This window comes from Primulina huaijiensis, chromosome 6, assembly GCF_012295235.1.
Source record: "Primulina huaijiensis isolate GDHJ02 chromosome 6, ASM1229523v2, whole genome shotgun sequence".
NCBI classification, from domain to species: domain Eukaryota; kingdom Viridiplantae; phylum Streptophyta; class Magnoliopsida; order Lamiales; family Gesneriaceae; genus Primulina; species Primulina huaijiensis.
Window position 1 is genome coordinate 20543383 of NC_133311.1, and position 20616 is coordinate 20563998.

At 33.4% G+C, this 20616-nt stretch overlaps 4 protein-coding genes across 6 annotated transcripts in view; 2 read left to right on the plus strand and 2 right to left on the minus strand.

The window, feature by feature from the left end:
• Positions 1-5260, minus strand: part of LOC140978145 (uncharacterized) — a 91375-nt gene extending 86115 nt beyond the window's left edge. The window contains exon 1 of the mRNA XM_073442965.1: positions 5248-5260. The gene's annotated coding sequence lies outside the window, so the exon portion shown is untranslated. The remainder of the gene's footprint in view (positions 1-5247) is intronic.
• Positions 5261-6672: 1412 nt separating this feature from the next.
• LOC140978671 (WRKY transcription factor 6-like) lies at positions 6673-9750 on the plus strand. 2 transcript variants are annotated; one of them, XM_073443865.1, is made up of 6 exons: positions 6673-7369; positions 7455-7553; positions 7675-7845; positions 7974-8309; positions 8410-8523; positions 8959-9750. In XM_073443865.1, the coding sequence occupies exons 1-6, from the start codon at positions 7049-7051 to the stop codon at positions 9595-9597; spliced, it is 1680 nt and encodes a 559-aa protein (XP_073299966.1). In that variant the 5' UTR covers positions 6673-7048; the 3' UTR covers positions 9598-9750. The 2 variants fall into 2 exon arrangements, with proteins under 2 accessions (XP_073299966.1, XP_073299967.1); XM_073443866.1 differs by having other exon boundaries at positions 6674-7348.
• A 1480-nt stretch (positions 9751-11230) lies between these two features.
• On the plus strand, positions 11231-16461 carry LOC140978136 (aspartic proteinase-like). Of its 2 annotated transcripts, none has more exons than XM_073442949.1 (14): positions 11231-11439; positions 12286-12663; positions 12782-12842; positions 13307-13401; positions 13481-13593; positions 13794-13962; positions 14038-14077; positions 14241-14305; positions 14485-14598; positions 14687-14751; positions 14876-15029; positions 15112-15231; positions 15964-16052; positions 16139-16461. In XM_073442949.1, the coding sequence occupies exons 2-14, from the start codon at positions 12292-12294 to the stop codon at positions 16221-16223; spliced, it is 1542 nt and encodes a 513-aa protein (XP_073299050.1). In that variant the 5' UTR covers positions 11231-11439; positions 12286-12291; the 3' UTR covers positions 16224-16461. The 2 variants fall into 2 exon arrangements, with proteins under 2 accessions (XP_073299050.1, XP_073299049.1); XM_073442948.1 differs by lacking the exon at positions 11231-11439 and adding an exon at positions 11479-11541.
• A 1028-nt stretch (positions 16462-17489) lies between these two features.
• Positions 17490-19746, minus strand: LOC140978748 (uncharacterized). The gene is made up of 2 exons (XM_073443963.1): positions 19352-19746; positions 17490-18062 (listed from the first exon to the last, which is right to left on the minus strand). Exons 1-2 carry the CDS (start codon positions 19632-19634, stop codon positions 17680-17682), a joined length of 666 nt encoding a protein of 221 aa, XP_073300064.1. The 5' UTR covers positions 19635-19746; the 3' UTR covers positions 17490-17679.
• Between the last annotated feature and the right edge of the window lie 870 nt (positions 19747-20616).

A 20616-nucleotide genomic window follows, 5' to 3' on the forward strand; every position in this document is an offset into this window, starting at 1 on the left:
GGTGCATCTTCAAGTAATTTTATTTCCAAAAAAAAAAATATAAATATATATATATATATATATCATTTGATTATTATTATTATTATTATTTTATGAGTATCGAACTGACGAAGTAAATTCTCGAACTAACGCAATAATATTCAAATCACACTAATTAGTAAACCATACTGAACAAACATTGTACGATAAAGTTATCTGATAAAGTGTTTGTAGATCATCGAATACATTACTGTCGGTCAAACGCTTCCATACTTCATCAATTCGAACATATACGAGGGACATCATTTGATTATTGTTGAAAATATTCTTCATTGCTCCGTAACTAAATTTGTATTGCTTTTTGACAATTACAATTTTTTGTTTTTTTTTTTTTGGGTTTGAGTCAGACACTGCCATTTTATTTCAACACATATGCTGGTTTTAGAGTCTAGGAGGAGGTTTATCTAGCCTCTTACTACAAATGGAGGCCCATAGATCCCAACATGGAAATGGAAGCCCGTCTATAATTAGGCCAGCACGTTAGGCTTTAACTTTTGGTAGAAAAAGCCCACGATTTTTACCTTTTATAATCATCTACTATCTTTTGTTAACAAAAGTACAATTTGAAATCTATGTACAAATTTTTTTTTTTAAAAAAATAATAATATAATATTAATTGCTTGAGTAGTCTTCAATGAAATGTAAATCCAAAATATGGAACTGAATTGTAAATTGAATAGTCAGCGGAAGTAACAAAAATACAAATAAGCCACTTAAGATATGATATTCATATATAATTTAACCGTTTATCTTTCTTATTTATCAAATATTTTAAAAAAAGAATTATAAGTATCAGATTTCACTTTAACATTACATCCACTCACTTTCCTATTCCTAATATTAAAAAATAACAATTAAAATAAATATTATTTTGATTAACATGTGGGGCCGGTAATCCTAACAAAATCATTGTCAACTAATTATCGAAATTTCAAAAATATACATCCAAAATCATATAACTTAAATAATATAAACTTGTAATCTTAGAATGATTACCATTATTACCATGTAATTTCCCAACCTATTTAAATGTTTCTTGCTCAAACCTATCTTTACAATGTCATGGCTCAGTATTTTGGCGTTTTGACATCCATGATTTATTCATCACAAACAACCCTTCCAACAAATTAATACAACGCCTAGTAACAAGGTATTGAACAAGATTGATTCTTGTTGGAGATGAAACCCTAACTGGGTGAACGACAGCCAGGCCTTGGCCGGCTGTGCGCTTGGATTCGGGAGTGGTGCACTTGGTGGAAAGGGTGGTGCCATTTATGTGGTGACAGATGCATTCCTGTGAATTCCAAACAAGGAACCCCTACATTATGGTGTCATTCAGACACAGCCACTTTGGATTATATTCCAAAGGAACACGAGTATTCGTGAACGAGTTGATAGTTTATAAAATAATCGATGCTAGAGGAGCTAGGATCGAGATATCCAATGGTCCTTGCATTACCATAGTGAACGTGAAACATGTTACTATTGATGGGGTTTTGCTGCATGATTGCAAACCGGCCCACCCGGTAAGATCCGGAGTTCGTGGAATCGAGTTGTCGACAGGCCAGCTAGCGAGCGCATCACTGTTCACTCGTCGAGGGATTTGTGGATAGATCATTGTTATATTGTTCTTGCGGACACTGATTGTCTCCTTGACGTTACACATGCATCTCAGTTACTCGCTCTACATTGATAAGGTACAATTGCATAATTCCTGTTTTTGATATTGTCATTTTGCACCTTAATTACTTATAGATATTCTCCCATGCATACTTCAATTAATTAAGCTCTATAAAAATTATGGTATTCGAAATTTTGAAATATTTTTAGAATTAATTAATTCCAGGTGTGCCATTCGGACACAGTGATGACAATACAGGTGACAAAGTTATGAAAGCGACTGTGGCTTTTGTGAACTGGATGCCTTGCAAGATAAAACAATAATTTCAAATTACGTGCATTTATATTGGTTGGGAATGAGCTACGCTGATTAATTAATTCTGATCGGAGATGGGTTGAAAATGTTCATACTCTAGCAGTCTCGATCCCAAAACCTTGACTACTCACTCACTCGTCCAATCAAATGCAACCTACATTATTCGATTTTCATATGTACAATGAGTAGAAACATATATCTAAAACAGTATTTAATATATCACACAATTTATCTGAAAAATTAACATGTATTAATTGTTTATTTAAATATATATAATACAAGTAAAATATTATCAAAAAAAAAAATTCAAAAGAAAAAATGGATTACATCAAATATTGTAATTTGAGTTGATAACTATTTCTTTCTCATTGTTTTTCTAGAAGAAATCCAATGGATCATGAAAGTCGATATAATTTCTCTGTATTTGGATCTCTGCTGTGGGGTAAGTACGACATATGATGTTGTATACTTTTTATACTAACTTTTCAAATTCATCTAACAATATAGAAGTTTCGCAAATTAATCATCTCGTATAAAAAAAATACCGAAGATTCAAATCCAATTTCTTTCTAGCGTGTGAAACGTATCTTTTTCATTAACTCGTACTCCTGAAGGAAAATTTAGGACTGATTAGTTATTATTTGTATTTGTACGCTTCGTCAAAACATATAAATGGGTTATATTTTTGAATTTTAAGCGTAGTTTAATCATATTTAAAGTTTAAAATTTGAAAACGATTTTTTTTTTTAAAAAAAGAAACACGTATTAAAATTATTATATATAATAATATGATGAAAAGTGACGAATATATTAAAATTATTATATATATTTTTCTAGAAAAATTCAAAAAACAAAATGAAATTATTTAAAAGAAGATTGTGCTCACTGCCGAATAATCCTTTTGCATTTATTGAGAAGAAAAGGCTCCCAATGACTCTCTATATATAACTGATATTAGTCGTCGCAGGGTACAATTAAATATTTTTCAGGGATTATTTTAAGGTGGCATGGTGTTCTATTTTTCAAAGTAAATGCATTAAAAACCAAATGTTTATTTAATTTGATTTGTTCGGCCAAAATTATAATGAGGTTTTTGAAATTTAAATAAACCTTTTTAAACTTGGTAGAAATGACAAAATCAAAATGTCAATTGAGCAGATTGCTAAACATTCCACTTAATCTACGCAAGTTAGAACACGAGAAGGGAAAACAATTTCCATTTTTTTATGAACCATGCCAAAAACAAATATTTTAATACTCTCAAGTATTATAATATAATATAATATTTAAAATTTGAGACAAAGGACTGAGAATTGATAATTTTTATTACAAATTTACATTTTTGTCTTCGAGATATTGATCATACGTGGAAGTGGATGTTCATCGATATCATAGCCAAAATTCATTTAAATTAATTTATAACAAATATTTAATTACTGTGCTCGAAAACAAGAGTTGAAATTTAAGCAGCATTTGAATTTGATGAATGTTTTCCACCCTAACCTCACCCATTAATATTTATAAAATAATTTTGTATTTTTAATTAAAAGATGCCCAAAAAAAAAAATAGTTACGGACAATTCACCACAATATACATTTGTATCATTAAAATAAAATCAACATTTAATGTTGTCACGACGTTTATTATTTAAAATTTAAATTCAATAATAATAAAAAACATATTCGAACTGATCATTTAAAAAAAACTATTTATGAAAACTTATTTATATACAATATCATTATTGTCGTTGAAAAACGCGTGTCTCGATTTCGAAAGTTAGTGCATCTCAATTTTTCAACTCAAGAAACCTCTTGAAGCTGACTCCACGCATGCAAAATAAATTTTATATAATATTATATCCGTCTCAATTATATAAATATTTTCGACTTGGTATATTAATAATATTTTGTAATTTTCATATTTCGGTAATGCAAATTTGATTTACCAAATTTTTTTAAAAAAAAGTAGATTCTTTATTTTTTTTCATTGATATTTTCCATAATTTCCGTCCGACCACACTTGCCAATATTTTTTTCTACTTAATGGAAATCTCAGTCAACTCTCCGTTTTGTCTTCATTAACCACATTTTTGTTCTTTCTTTACTTTGGATTGAAAATTGCGCCGTTTTGTTGACTTTGTTCCTTTGGATTTGCTTTCATCAACTAATTTGAACAGACAAACACGGTTGTTTTCTACTAATTATTTTTTTTTATTTTCGTATTATGTTTTGTGAATGATTTATCAAACACTAATTAGCACTGCAATAATAATAATAATAATAATAATAATAATAATATACATACATATATCCGAAATTAATAAATACTTAATTTGTTATGCATATCGAGCTTCAAAAAACAAACAAATTTAAAATCATCTCAAGAAATAAAAGAAAAGAATTCTACTGTAGACAAATTAATTTCAGGTCAAATTGGATAATTATCTAATATGTTAAAAACAGATTTTAGTACAATAATTTGACTTCTATGTCATTTTTAGTCCTCTTTTTCGCCTTGATGCTGCTGATATAGTGCTGATCGAACGCATTGGCAATATCTAGTTAGCGTCATATCAACCATTTTCGATATCATTTCAACTAATTAATCTGAATGTTAGGCAATCAAAATCCGTTTTTTTATAAAATGCGGAGATATTAAATTTCATTAAATGTATTTAGATCTGACCTACTTTAATAATTAGTTAGATATAATCAATAGCAAGCTATAAACTAAAGTATATAATTACTTAATATAAAATTCCTTTATTTCAGATCTACCTTATAATAAGCAACATCTTCGTCGTGGTGTGACGTAGCTCGGCAAGATATTCAATTGCAATACTACCCGGAGGAAGATTTATGACTCCTTAGATAATGAAGAAGTTGACAAGGAGTGCCACAGACCTCTTGGCTTCATTAGTGACATTTAGTACGTATCTCAATTTAGGACATATCTCGAATTCAAGACGCATAGAATAGGAAAAAAATACTAAATTTTCGGTATACCAAGATGACTGTATCGAAAAATTCCAATTTTACCGAAATTTTCGGTATGGTTACAGTGTATAATTTAAACTTTTTCGTGTATACTGAAATATTGAAATAATATATATAAATTAAAGTATATATACTATTTTTAAATAATAAAGTTATTTTTTTTAAAAAAATGTAAGTTATTTTTCAGTATAGTACACCACAACATTTCGATATATAATCGATANTGTGAAAGAGTCTGTTTCTTAACCATCAAACGTGATTAAATATTAGATTACAAGAAGAGAGACAGCGTGCGACGGAAGCTGGATCTTTACTTTAATTTGGTTTACTTGGAGGTTGCAAAATAAGTTATTTTATTTTTTTTTCCTGGAAGAACATTAATGACTATTGTGATAATGATACGAGTTATGACTTAAGACTTTGGACTAAGTTTGAAAACTTTTTATATTCCAAATTTTATTTTTAATTGAAAATTTATTTTAAATAATTTAATGCACGTATGGCACCGTGTACAAAAACTCAGACCATTTTACATATAAATTTAGTGATGAATCTCATATTCGACATATGAAAAAATATTATTTTTATGTAAAAAATTTTATTTTTCACTGTATTTATAGATTGGATCAACCCATTTTATAGATATAGATTCGTGAAAGTGTATCACACTGCTCATATAAAATTCACGGAAAAGCTTTGAAATTAAAAAATTCGTCATTTGTCAATTTATTTTAATCTTGAATATAAAANTATTATTTTTATTTATTATTAAAAACAAAGACCAAGAAATTAAATTAGAAATCTTTCAGCTTATATTCGTTAAATATATTATTTTTATTTATTATTAAAAACAAAGACCAAGAAATTAAATTAGAAATCTTTCAGCTTATATTCGTTAAATATATTATTTTTATTTATTATTAAAAACAAAGACCAAGAAATTAAATTAGAAATCTTTCAGCTTATATTCGTTAAACTACGGTCTCTAAAGTCCAAGACTTGGAAGTCTACAGACGCATGCAGTCCCGTGCATGCATGGCTTCCTCCTAATCTCAAATCCTTTCCTACCTACCTACCCACCCACGATATGTACCCCCACCTAGCTATATAGTTTCCGATACTCAAATAAAACTATAAAAGAAAATACAAAAAATTTGTTTTGTAACTTTAAATACTTTTGGAAATTTTATACAACAAATTAAATTAATTTATTCGATACATCTCATTATAATATCGAACTCAAATTTATGAATTCTTGATCAATTAAGTTTCTTCTAGATCAAGCAAGTATTGATACCAAAATTTCTGGCCAAAACGCGTACAAAAATACCATATATATAAATATATATAACGTTTAATCAGTTTGAAACATTCTACGTATTCAGACCAGAGAAATCGTGGGTTGGGTTAGTAAGCTGCACCAGATCTGACCGTCAAATAGGTTGACTTCGCCCCACTTTTTGTTTTCGATCACGTGGAACGCGCCGCATAGCTTGGGCCTGTGCATTTTTATAAAGCTCCTCCGTAGCTGAGTCAATTTCGGTGTTGACCAAAATGGCCCCCCCTTCCACTCGCTTGTTTGATCTTTCTTCCCCAAGTCTAACATGTGGGCCTTGGTAGCTGCTATATTCCATTACGATTTAATTGAGTTTGGACTAAATCGAACATATTTTAAACAAATGGAGGAGAAATTAAGTGTGAAAATAGTTTGTATTTGTTTTATTAAGAGAAGAAAAAACATAAATGAATAATCATGCGCCCAGCGCTTCCTGTTTTATATATCAAGAATGAGGTATATGGGAGTTCTCCAATGTTGGACCTGAGCCCTCTTTGACGTACCATCTTACGTAACTTTTATACTGAACCATCTTCGGTTTTCTCACTTGCAAGAAACGTCAGATCAAACTTCCAAATTCTTACCCTCGTTAACCCTTTCGGCTTTTTTATATATAGACTTTTTCGTTGCATTTGTGAACGCCTTCTTAGACTCTTTGTATTCTGCAGCTTCATTTCTCAAGAATCCAAATAGTTTTCCCTTTCTTTGTCTTCTCCGCTTCTTGAATTTACATTATATTTATGGGAAAAGGATGGGGTCTTACCATCGAAAATCCTGATCAGGCAGCTTTTTTAGGGAGCCAGGCTGCCAAACATAGTTTCGAAGCCAACCATCTAATCCCAGGGTTCGATCGTCGAAAGGTCGGTTTGATTATGTTTCCTGTTAATTCCAGTTGTAAGGAAGAACAAGCTACGGCTTCGTCCGGTGCTGATCAGCGGTTGGAGTTAGGTGAATTAGACTTCTTCTCTGATCAGAAGAGAAGGCTTGTTAATGACTGCGGTCCTTTCGTGAAGAAGGAAGATTCAAATGCGGACGTGAATGTTAGCATTTGTTCAATTACTGTAACTCAATGATTGATACTGCTTCACTAACTGTTGGATTTGTTTTGAATTGTAAGATTTATCTATTGCTTTTATTTTGATGTAGACTGGTTTGCAACTTGTGACTGGAAAAACTGGAAGTGATCAATCTACGGTGGATGATGGGATGTGCTTCGACGCAGAAGATAAACGAGCCAAATATGAGGTAAATATCGATCAAGGATATATGGAACTGTTACATTGCTTTTGATCAATTCTCAGCCTGCACTTCGATTCTTTCGTTTATCAATTTATTTGTTGGTGATTATTTTTGCGTGCTTGATTAGGTAGCTCAGCTTCAAATCGAGCTCGACAGAATGAACGCTGAAAATCACAGGTTACGAGGGATGCTTGCTGAAAGTTGTCACAGTTACACCGGCCTGCAGATGCATCTTGCCGCGTTGATGCAACACCAACAAAATTCGACAGCTCCGAACTCACAGAAACACTTACACGAGGTAATCAATTGACTTATACTCAATCTGTTCGATTAGTTCTTTAAGATTTCACCATTTTATAAGTTTCTGTTTCAGTTAATTTAATAAGAAACTTTAATGTTTTTTTTTGCTGGTTGTATTTATATCAGATTTCTGACAGAAATTCTGAAGAGAAGAAAAAAGAAAATAGAGGGGTGCTGATGGCTCCTAGACAGTTCTCAGACCTGTCCCCTGGTGCCGTCAACAAATTAGCCAGTGATGTATGTTCTAACTCATCATCAGAGGAAAAACCTCGGTCAGGATCCCCACACGTCACGGAACTATTGGCGAGGAGCAAGAGGATTGGCCCGGAGGAGAGCCCAGAATTGGAAGACGGGGCTCCGAACAAGGTTCCCAAGTTGTATCCCCCCAAGCTTGATCAGTCCAACGATGCCACGATGAGGAAAGCTCGTGTCTCAGTTCGAGCACGATCCGAAGCTCCTGTGGTAGCTATTTGCATTAGTTGATTTAAGTTGTTGCTTGTGGTCTAAGAGGGTATTTTCTTTCTGGCACTACAAACGATTTTACAATATTGATTTGTCATAGATTCCAGATGGATGTCAATGGAGAAAGTACGGGCAGAAGATGGCTAAGGGTAATCCATGTCCACGAGCATATTATAGGTGCACCATGGCAGTCGGTTGTCCAGTACGCAAACAAGTACGTGACCAGATATATTTATCATGACAATCACAAGATAAAAAACACAATTGCAATTCAATCTAACAATTGGTCTACGTATGAACTATTATATCGAAGTATAAGATTTTAGTTAAGTATCATGACCCAATAATACTTGTGTTCTTATATTTTACTGAAGTTTTCATGAATTACGTTTTGTCAAAGTTTTCCACTTTATTTAGTTAAAGATTACATTATCTTTTGTTGAAGTTTTTGGTGCAAGTTCCTATGCGTAAGAGTCAAATTCGATATATGGAACCGAGTCACAAAAAATCATATTTAGTAGGCTACTGATCTGACCTATTTAATTGATTAATAATTAAGAATTCACCTTTAAAAAAAAACGATTATGATGCATGGTCATGCATCACATAACTTAGGCTAACATTTAGTTTCATGCCTCGGAAATTACAGATCCAGAGGTGCGCAGCAGACCAAACAATCTTGGTGACAACCTACGAGGGAACACATAACCACCCACTGCCTCCCACAGCCATGGCCATGGCCTCCACCACATCAGCGGCGGCGGACATGCTTCTCTCAGGCTCCATGCCAAGCTCCGACGTGTTGATGAACCCAAATTTTCTAGCAAGAAACATGGTTCCATGTTCATCGAATGTGGCTACAATCTCCGCTTCAGCTCCATTTCCAACAATCACACTTGACCTTACACAATCTCCAAACTCAATGCAATTGCAAAGACCACAAGCGCTATTCCAGGTCCCATTTCCGATTCCTCCCCATCAAAACATCGCCTCCATGTCGACCCCGCCGATTCCTCAGATATTAGGCCAAGTCATGTACAATGAGTCCAAGTTTTCGGGTCTCCAAATGTCTGAAGACGGTCAATCGCGGCAGCATCCACAACTTCATCCTGTGGGGAATCACCCATTATTCGAGGACACCCTCAGCGCCACAACGGCGGCAATCGCAGCCGATCCCAACTTCACCACCGCTCTTGCTGCCGCCATCTCCTCAATCATCGGTGGAACATCTCACCCAAATAACTCTAAAGGCAACGCAAATACCTCTGCCAGCCCACAAAACAAATAGTTTACATGGAAAATAATCAAAATGTTCTGGTTTACATGTAACTACCATCACATTTTTCCAAACTTTTTTCCGTAGCAGTGATCAGGTTTCACTTGTTCATATTACTGTTGCATTGATGTATCAAACGGGGAAAGAGGTAACATTTTCTTTTCACTTCTCGATTTTCTTTCTTTCTTTGAACATTTTCGATCTGATGATCTGTAAATTAGAGGACCATTTGTGAAAAGTATATTTTAATTTGATAATGGAAGTCTACAACTCCGGCCTTTATTTGATTAACCCGTTATTTGATTCCTTTGGAAATTGGATAAACTTATAAATTAAATCATCGACTTTCGTCGCAACGAAACGTTGATTTCTGCTAGCAATAATTAATATCAGACAATTATTATCGTAGTTTAGCCTATGGCTGCATGCGCAACAATTGTCACTCTTGGCCACCGAATCTCGACGGATGTTCGAATCCAAGTTAAAACAAAACCACCCACGATTTGTAGAAGAAAAACCACATTAGAAACTGCATGCGGTGCTCATCTTTATAGATAATACGAGCCAGGATTAGGGTATTGTTTGAATTCATGATATTCTTTGACATATCATCCATCTCGAAACTAGATATTATTTTCTTGTTTTCAATTTTTATAAACTTAATTTTTTTCAGTGCAGAAATTACAATCGATTTAAGTTTTTTTTTCATCTGTCTTCACCAATATTGTATATGGTTATATAATATAATACTATTTTAAAATAAGAAAAATGATTTTTTTTGTTTCATTAACTTGTTCGTTTTTTTGTTTTATTTTATAACTAGTCAAATTTTGATTTTTGTATACTAACTTTTTAATTTTCTATTTTTTCAAATTGTTGACATGTCAGTTTGTCAAGTCAATATAACACGTATCTTACATCGATTTAATTAAGTTTTTATAGTTGCATATATGAATTTCGATAATTCACATCCATTGAACTACTTTTTGATGTTGAGTTAGACTCAAATTCATAATCTTAACAAGATCTCTGAGCTTAGAATCACTGATATGTATATGTTAAGTAAAGACATCCAAAAATATTTATGTTTTCAGTTAAACAAAAAATGGGGAAATTTATACTTTTATTTTGTGTATTTGATTATTTGTGATTTTAGTTTCATGTGATATCTAATTTCACTTTTAGTATGTTGTTTTTGTTTTTTGAAAATTTCAGTTATTTTCTGACGTAACGTTAATATGATACTAATGTGTATCTAGATGAAAAACGAAAATTGCCATAAATGAGCAAATAAGCAAAAATCCACCAAAAATGCAATTTTCAAAAAATAATATTTTTTGAGATCATATGCATTGCTTAGCTTCGAAGAAAACTCGTCGATATTGTTCCATCTGCCTTGACTTTTTGATAGCATACTCTTGCACAAGAGACAAATCTAAGCATTTCAATCACTATTAAACTGCAAATAATGGACGGTAAATTATTATTAATTTTAAATTCATTTGATTATTTAGATATATTTATAATGGACAAATTTAAAAAGAATTAATTTTGAAATATATGTGACGATATTATTTTCATTTTCTTTTTATAATAATAATGTCTTATCGGCACACTTCACGTTACTCCGTCGTAATCAATTAAATACTTTATGTTATCTTTTTTTTTTTTTAAAAAAAAGTCTCTACAAATCCGACGGTTTAAACGCAGAAGATTTTGTAATCAACGGGTGGGATTTCCTCACAGCAGTAGCTGAACGGTGCTTTCCTCTTATTTAACGCTCTTGTTCCTCGTATTTTCTATCACAGAGCTTTTCTTGTTATTTAAATTTTTTTCTCGTGTTCTACATTGTCGGTGAGTGCTGCATTTTCCGATTATTCATTTACTTGTTTACAGTTCATTATGTTGATGAATTTCGTGGGTTTTCTTTGTGGGTGGCATCATCGAGAAAGATTGGTGAAATTTTAGGGTTTGAGGTTTTGTTTCGAAAATGGCTTTGTGTAGTTTGCTGTCAATTTGGTTTCGAATTGATTTTCTGGATTTTTATGCTGGTTCGTGCTTTTATAATTTTTTTTATTACGGGTTTTATGTTTTAACTTTTTAATTGATGGTTTGTAATCACGTTTTTATTTCCCTCTGTTTCCTTTGTCGTCCGATCATCTGTTATTCTTTTCTTGCTTGACATGTTGCGTGCTGAAAAATGGAACAATTTTTATCTTTACTTCTGGGTGGTGGACTTTTGTTTCTTTCTTTTTTAAAAGTTTTATTAAAGGTTCTGATCGGTACTTTTCTGAAAAATGTGTTATGATCGTATCGAATTTGAGGTAAATTGATTTTTTCCTGTAAATTTTTTTCCTTTAGCGAAATGTAAGCTTTAACCCTTGTCTAAGATCTCTCGGATCATTGAATTTGATTAATTAGTCACTTTGGTGGCTTTAACCCTTGTCTAAGATCTCTCGGATCATTGAATTTGATTAATTAGTCACATTGGTGGGGTTTATTATAAAGAATTAGTAGGATTTTCATATTATTGCCAGAATATATTGTCTGAAAAAAGAAATCATCAGTTTAATGTAGATGACATTACAATCTTGCGGACAATTTTGCTTGATGCTTTGAGCATTCAATGGCTAATTTAGAAATTGATGTCGCCATTATGGGTATGTAATAGAATTCTGTTTTAATTTGATGATGATGTAGGTCAAAATGGGAATGATATTTAAAGCTCTAGCCTCCACCTTGTTGCTTTCAAGCTTCTTGTTCTCTCTTGCCTTTTCTGCATCAAATGATGGGTTGGTCAGAATTGGACTCAAGAAGCTGAAGGTGGATCAAAACAATGCACTTCCTACTCATCTTGAGTCCAAAGAAGGGGAGGGATTGAAAGCTTCGATAAGGAATTACAATTTCCGAGGTAGGCTCAGGGGTGACGCAGACACCGATATTGTAGGACTGAAGAACTACTTGGATGCTCAGTACTTTGGAGAGATCGGAATTGGCACTCCTCCACAGAAATTCACCGTGATTTTTGACACTGGTAGCTCTAATCTATGGGTGCCATCCAAAAAATGCTATTTTTCTGTAAGTCTGGACTCTGAAACCTTTGTCTATGTTATGTGAGAAAAAATGTCACTATCAGCCATTTTTATCAGTGGGTAGAGATGGAAGGATATTTGAAAAGTGACATATTTTGGTGCAGGTTGCATGTTACTTCCATGCCAAGTACAAGGCAGGAGAGTCGAGTTCTTACAAAAAGAATGGTTTGTTATTTATTTCCTTAATTCTTCTCATCTTATCTCCACGTTCATATTTTTTTTACGCATGAGCTCAATCATATTCTCTTTTACGTCGGGCTAAATGTGGTAATTTATTATTTTATCAAGATTTAGTGTTTCAACTTGTATTGCTAGCTGAGGATGATAATTAACCCCCTCACTTAAAATTCTCCAAACATTTGGATGCATAAAATGGGCATATCAGATGCATCATACGTGCATCAAATGCCATAGCATCATCATGATTCATGTGAGTTGTATTCTTATGTGATGATAAAGTATCAAATGTTATTTGACTTGTCATAAAATTCCATTTATCTGTTGCCATTGTTATTATATTTGAATCAACCATAATATGTTATCTTTGGTTCTTTGCTATTTATTTGTTGGGTTTGTTATACTTTAAGAGTCCATGTAATATTCTTAGATACACAACAATCTTTGTACAGGAAAATCTGCTGCAATACATTATGGGACAGGAGCTATATCTGGATTCTTTAGCGAGGATCACGTCAAAGTTGGGGACCTAGTTGTCGAGGGCCAGGTTTCCCACTCCCCTTTGGGTTTTCGCTATGTACTATTATTATACGTAGTAATTCACAGTAAAGTGCCGATCTCTCCAGGAATTCATTGAGGCAACACGAGAACCTGGTGTTACGTTTTTGGCAGCAAAGTTTGATGGCATATTGGGACTTGGTTTCAAAGAGATCTCAGTTGGAGATGCTACCCCAGTATGGTAAGTGACTAAGCGTTGGACCTTTTTTCTGTAGTGTTTTTTGGCGTGTTATTTTGTGAAACAAGATGTTAATTTTTTTCTCATGATCAGAACATTAGTTTTCGTCGTGTGACCTGGAACGCAGATGGTTACTAAAATGGTCGTATTTCTTTTTCGTTTGTTGGAATACTTTGTCATGGGTGAGTTTGCATTCCTTGAAGGTACAACATGGTTGAACAAGGTCTTGTCAAGGAGCCTGTGTTCTCATTTTGGCTTAACCGTAATGTGGAGGAAGAAGAGGGGGGTGAACTGGTTTTTGGTGGAGTCGATCCTAATCATTACAAGGGTGAACACACATATGTTCCAGTGACCCAGAAAGGCTATTGGCAGGTTGGTTGTCATGATACAAAGGATATAGTTTGATTACTATGGTTCTTTCTTTAATACTGGATTTTCTGTTTACAGTTTGACATGGGTGATGTTCTCATTGATGGTGAAGAGAGTGGTATGTATGCTGCAATGCTTCGTGATGTATAGTTTACTGTAATTATAAATAATATAATAAATCAAGAATATGCTTTTTGTTTGTCTGGAAGATGGTTTTCATTCAGAATTAACTAATTAACATGCACCGTGATGAATTACCCTTGCACTTACTGTATTGTTAGGTTACTGCAGTGGTGGATGTTCTGCTATCGCAGACTCTGGGACTTCTCTCTTTGCAGGTCCAACTGTATGTGCTGGTTTCATCCTACCAAACCAACTCGTCCTTCAATTTTTCATTTTTGAAATATTATCATCAAAACAAGTTGTTTTATCATATCAGTGATATGGGAGGGGAGTGGTTATCAGTTTTTGTGACCTACTGTTCTCTTGCATAGTAGTTTGCGCTTATTCCTTGTATGTCTGTAGACGGTGGTTACCATGATTAATCATGCTATTGGAGCTACTGGAGTTGTCAGCCAAGAATGCAAGGCTGTGGTCGAACAATATGGGCAGACAATTATGGATTTGCTTATGTCAGAGGTAGTTTACTATGTTAAGTTTACAGTCTTAAAGGTTTCAGGTGGCTCCTGTTTGTTATTCCTGAAACTGGTATTCCATATGACCTTAGGCACAACCAAAGAAGATTTGTTCCCAAGTTGGTCTATGCACTTTTGATGGACGTCATGGTGTTAGGTTTGTCCTTTTCACTTTTCCCCACCCCAGTTTTAAATTTTTTGTTCCTTAATGATTGGTTTTGTGACTGTTGGATTTCCATGCATGATACTTTTTTTATTTATTCTTTGATGTCTGCACATAGTGCTGGCATTGAGAGTGTAGTAGATGAGAAAAATGGCATATCATCTGGTTTGCATGATGCTATGTGTTCTACATGTGAAATGGCCGTTGTTTGGATGCAAAATCAACTGAGGCAGAATCAGACACAAGATCGCATCTTGAACTATGTCAATGAGGTAAACTTTTGTGTTTCTGGGATGCGAGTTTTTTGTTTTGATCTTATACTGGTTGACACATAAAACTCATGAAATTTCACAGCTTTGTGAACGGCTTCCCAGTCCAATGGGAGAATCAGCTGTTGAGTGTGGAAGCATTTCTTCTATGCCTAATGTTTCCTTCACAATCGGTGGAAAAGTTTTTGATCTGTCCCCAAAAGAGGTACGAAGTAAACCATAATTCTCGTTACTGGATAATTATTCTCTGTCTTCTAAAATTTGAATCGAAGTGGCTACTTGGCTGGTTGGTTTGTTTTTTCTACCACGACCACCATGAGCATTGAAGTTTTGAAGCTTACCGTGTTTTCTCTTTTGTTTTTTACTAATAAACCCATAATTTAGGCTTCTATGTTTTTCATGTTCTTTATTGGCAAGATTAAGCTTCACAATCCTCTTACAGCCCTAATTTCGTCCTATTTATTGGGGCCGAATATTGTTTGGTTATCACCATGAAAACCGAATGAAATTGTCTTTATTAGTTTCGATTTAAAACCATAACCGGAACCAAAGACACGTGATTTCGTTAGCTTCCAGAACACACAATGGGCAAAAACTTTAACCACCATGGGTAACTTTTGACTCAATTTTTTAACCGTAGGCAATCTATATGAACTGTGTGGTTTTTATTTTATTTATTTAACTAATTTAATATTAATTCACATGATTGTATGTGTCGAGTCCATTCTCCTTTTTTTGTTTTTAACAGGAATGAGATACGTGAGATATTATACTAACTTGGTTTGTTCTCAAGCAACTAATATCACTTTCCTCGAGCATTTGAGGAGACAATCTTGTTTAAAATTGTAGTTTGCCCCCACTCTTTAGAAGGCTAAAATTTTGACGTTGGTGTTTAAATACTGATGATGGTTATTTTTATTTTATCGCGTTTTATCAGTACATACTCAAAGTCGGGGAAGGCGCTGCAGCACAGTGCATCAGTGGTTTCACTGGTTTAGATGTTCCCCCGCCTCGTGGGCCTCTTTGGTAAACATTTCTTTCCTTCCATGTCCTCCTCCTCCTCTTCATTGTAATGTTCTGTTATATACATGCCATTGAAACGATTCTTGCAGGATCTTGGGAGATATGTTTATGGGTCGGTACCACACTGTGTTTGATTATGGAAACCTGAGAGTCGGATTCGCTGAAGCGGCTTGAGATCAAAGGGAAAAACCTGCCAGTCCCCCTGGATGTGAATACTTGTCTCTGTTTATGTGTGAGTTTAGACGGTTGATTTTATGGTGTCGACTTGTATCTTAAACAGCGTGTAATACAGTTTGCTCTTCGTTTAACCTGATGCTGATATTTGACGTATCAAACTGTTACTTTTAACATTACAGAGTAAGCTGTCTGAACATTGAATAACATATTATTATAAATAAAGAATTGTGGACAATGAGTGCTTTATTATTTTTTATTTAATTATTTCTTATGCTATATATTAAAATCGGTGTTAATAAACTTAAAATAGTATCATGGTTTTCTTTAAATTTATATAGGAAGTCTTTAAAAAATCAGAAAATTTTAAATTTGATTTTAGTTCTTTTTCCAAATTTAATTATTAATTTTTTGACAAGGATGTTTAAATAAAAAAAAATCGAGTGCGTGCTTAGGCACCTTTAAAGATGAAACGTCTGCAAACTGCGGAAAAAATTGAAATGTTAATCGTTGAATATTATTCATTATTAATATTTTTTCATATTAATAGTTTCTTTTTTCATATCATATAATAAAGTTTTTATTTGTTATTATTTTTTTCTTTTTTAGTTGAATTGGAGTAATTTTTGGAGTCTATTAAATTAAATTTAATTGTGTTTTTTTTTTTTGGGAAATGGACCATGTTTTGATAACATTGCTTACCCTCTCAAGAGTCGTCGCCAATCAAGTTTACTCAATCGAACCATCCATTATATGTTTGAAAATAGGGAATAAATTTAAGTTTCCTTTATTTGGCGTCAAACTCTGCTGTCATCCTTTTCATTGAAGGGATCTCATTTCTACAAAGGGCAAAAGATGTATAATAGAAGTGCCGTAGATGTGGATGTATTGGCGTGACAACATGAAAGCCAACTAACTGCATTCAGAATTAGAGTTGATTGTTTGGTCCAAACTTCTCAATCTACCGTAAGCTGTCACGTCCACTATATATGCCTTCCGCATTTGACATGACCAACTTCTTTTAATCGTTACACCTTCTATTGTCTTCATCTCCAATTTCATGGGAATGTAGCTAATAGTTATTGTCAAGAAACAGTACAATAAAAAATTCGAAATGAAATATATTTCTTTTTAAAAAATGCACATTTGAATTGCATGTTCAACCTAATAATGCAAAACTTTGAAAGCTTCGATTCATTCTTCACTTTTTGTCTTGCAAACAATCCAAACCGATACAACAAGAATAAAATTTGACCAAACTCGACAGGGAAAAATATTAATGGATCGCTACCGAGGATTGATCGTGCAGAGTAAATAATCATGAGCGAACATTTTGTTCTTCAATCTATCTTTTTCTTTTGGTATTGATTGTATTCATAAAGCCTCTATGTTATGAACAATAATTCAGCAGCGCAATTCAATGACTGAGGAAAAGAAAACCACAAATCATGGTCCCTCACATAACTTTCTTGCTATTTGAATGGGACAATCTCCGGTCTAGAGATTGCAGCTGGCTTATAAGGTTCTGGTTTTCTTCAAGCAATCTGTCATATTCAAGAAGAAATCCTTCTGATTGCTTTCTCAAAGCTAATGCATTGGCTTCTGCACTGCTTGCTTCTTTAGACTTCTCTTCAAGGTGTGTCTCGAGCTGCTGGATCCTATTGTGCAGCGATGCTGTCTCTGCTTCCAGTGCTTTGATTTCCTCAGAAACTGGAGGCTTACCATCCTCAAAAACCCGACTTTGTTTCTTTACAGCTTCCATTGTCTTTCTCCTTATGCGCAGTTCTCGAATATAATGATGCAATCTATCAATCATCAGTCCAACGAATAAGGAGAATCCTGCACAAAATCACTTATATTAAACTGATAACAGAAAAAAAAATCCAAGGGAATTTGGCATCGACATTTTAATAATAAAAGTGAGGAAGCAAGATCAGAAATTTTATGTACCGGCATTGAACCTAGACTTTCTGACCAAAAATCTGACTGAGAGATCATATATTAAAGAGTTATATTCATGTTAACTTGCAATGCTAAATTTAATGGAGATGGATTGGGAAAAAGGTTCTAACAAACATATCAACTTATGGGAGGAAGTACAGACTTAATGTTTTAAACAAAATGCCTGCCATATTCAAGATTTTGTATTTAAATTATTCGTACTCTTTAAGGTTGCGTTTGGATTCTCATGTTCTGTGTAACATGCAAAAACCTGATTCACCATATCCAATTAGGAAACCAGAAAGGATTCTACTCATTTACTTAAAATCATGAATTATATATAATGACAACCGTCAACATGCTTCAGTCTGTAGCCTGACAATATGAAGGAGGTTATATATCTTCATCCAAATCCATAATTTCCAGTTTAAACCACTATCAAAAAGCTTCGCATGAAATAAAGGGACTACCTTTGTTTAACTTCTAAAATGTTTACAGTCAAATGCAATATTCTAGTAAAATCCTTGAAACAAAAAATAAGGTAGGAATGGAACTATAGTATATACACGTGATCCCAATATTCTTACTTAACAAATAGTAAGCTCAGAGATACTTTACTAGATAAAACGCTAAAAATAAGGCTTGACCAGATTTCTCCAAGTTAGTCATGCATAGCAGTTTACAACAAAAGAAACAGAACAAATTAAATCAATCTCTGAATCCAAAAATTTATAGAAAAGATCCAAGAAAATTTAAGGCTTAAGAATTTCCAAGATCACCGTTCGGTCATCAAATTTTTTTGCTTCATCCCTTCTATTAAACTTTAGTTACGCACGACCAAAATCAAATCCATCAGTACGCAGTACTAAATACTACGGACCAGCAGAGCAAGGCAGCTTCTCCAAGAAGGGAAAAAAAAAGATAATTCTAGTGCTAGTTATTCTAAAAATACTCATTTCAGCTCAAAATAAGCTATAGCCCCTCGACTTACATCGCCCCAAACATTCTCATGAATTAACACAAATAGACACCAGTGGCACGAAATATCTATCTAATACAAAAATATCGGCTCATCATATCATAAAAATCTCCAAAATAATATATAGATAGGAAAATCAATCGAGCAATCACCATGCCACAAAGAATAAGCATATCGCACAAATTATGGCATTTTGAAGTATGTTTACCCATGAGAGAAGCTTCAAGAAGGTTCTTAGCCAGAAGAATCTGATCCGTGGGATTGACCTCACCATCGTCGACCCAACGTCTCTGGATCTTCAACGCACCATACACAGTAGACATCATGACCACAAAAACGATCCCGGCCACCGTCTTCACCACAATCGGTCCGCGGCCCCGTTTGACCCTGTCCAAACCCATTATAACCAGCTTCCTAAACGGCGTCTTGAACACGAACACAACGATCAACGCCATCTCCGAGAACACCAGAACAAACAGTAACTGTATCATTTTTTTGCTATCGACGAATACAACGTGGGATCGATCGGAGGACGTAGAAAGAGCATCGAGTGTTTTAATTCATTGTATCCAAACACCAAAACGTGCAGTCCTATATTTATTTGAACCGATGTTGCTATTATTTGTATTTTTGAAATTTAACTTCTTTTATTTCCATTCATGTCCCTCTGTAATTTTTTTATTATTATTGTTACTTGTTATCCAAACCAAATATATTTTTTTAATATAAGATTTGCCATTTTTTATGACAAAAGAATTCATAATATCGGGTAAACTCACGAATTAACGTAAAAGTCCATAAATTAAGTTAACCATATAAATTATACAGAGTAAATCTTATACAACAAAAATATCGATAAGTGGCTCAACTATTAATTACGTGCCCACAGTATTGAACAAAAATATATATAATAATTTTGTATGAACTACATATTAGAATAGGTATTTTGTGAGACAGTCTCACGAATTTTTATCTGTGAGATGGGTCGACATTATCAATATTCACAATAAAAAGTAATACTATTAGCATAAAAAGTAATATTTTTTCATTGATGACCCAAATAAGAGATTCGACCCACGAAATTGACCGTGAGACGGTCTCACAAAGAGTTTTTGTTTACATATTATATTGTATCAGTGCTTTGGGATTGTATGTATTTATATTATATTTTGGTATATACCAAATATTTATTCGATACTTTTATTTGATTAAATAATTTTTTGGGATAATTTCTTTTTTCGTTAAGTTTTGTACAAACTCTGATTTCTTTTTTTTTTATTTTTTTTCTCGTTTTTAGAGATAATTATGAATTTTGTGGTCTGATTATTTTATTATGGGAGGAATAAATTGGAGAAAGAATAGAAGACCATAATATTTTGTTATCAACGTAATGAATACCTAGCTCTCGGTATATTAATGTATAGATTTAATGGGGAAAAGCCCATTCACTTTCCACCTATAAATAAAGCTAAA

What these genes read in the sequence shown, in the direction of transcription:
- LOC140978136 (XM_073442948.1), top strand. Translation starts at nt 11,488, where the DNA reads ATGTTGATGAATTTCGTGGGTTTTCTTTGTGGGTGGCATCATCGAGAA. An exon ending in ACCTAGTTGTCGAGGGCCAG is followed by an intron (nt 13,402 to 13,480) that starts GTTTCCCACTCC and finishes CGATCTCTCCAG; the next exon opens with GAATTCATTGAGGCAACACG. An exon ending in TGGATTTGCTTATGTCAGAG is followed by an intron (nt 14,599 to 14,686) that starts GTAGTTTACTAT and finishes ATATGACCTTAG; the next exon opens with GCACAACCAAAGAAGATTTG.
- LOC140978748 (XM_073443963.1), bottom strand. Translation starts at nt 19,634, where the DNA reads ATGATACAGTTACTGTTTGTTCTGGTGTTCTCGGAGATGGCGTTGATC. An exon ending in TCTTGAAGCTTCTCTCATGG is followed by an intron (nt 18,063 to 19,351) that starts GTAAACATACTT and finishes GATTTTGTGCAG; the next exon opens with GATTCTCCTTATTCGTTGGA.
- LOC140978671 (XM_073443865.1), top strand. Translation starts at nt 7,049, where the DNA reads ATGGGAAAAGGATGGGGTCTTACCATCGAAAATCCTGATCAGGCAGCT. An exon ending in TTAGCATTTGTTCAATTACT is followed by an intron (nt 7,370 to 7,454) that starts GTAACTCAATGA and finishes ATTTTGATGTAG; the next exon opens with ACTGGTTTGCAACTTGTGAC. An exon ending in ATAAACGAGCCAAATATGAG is followed by an intron (nt 7,554 to 7,674) that starts GTAAATATCGAT and finishes GTGCTTGATTAG; the next exon opens with GTAGCTCAGCTTCAAATCGA.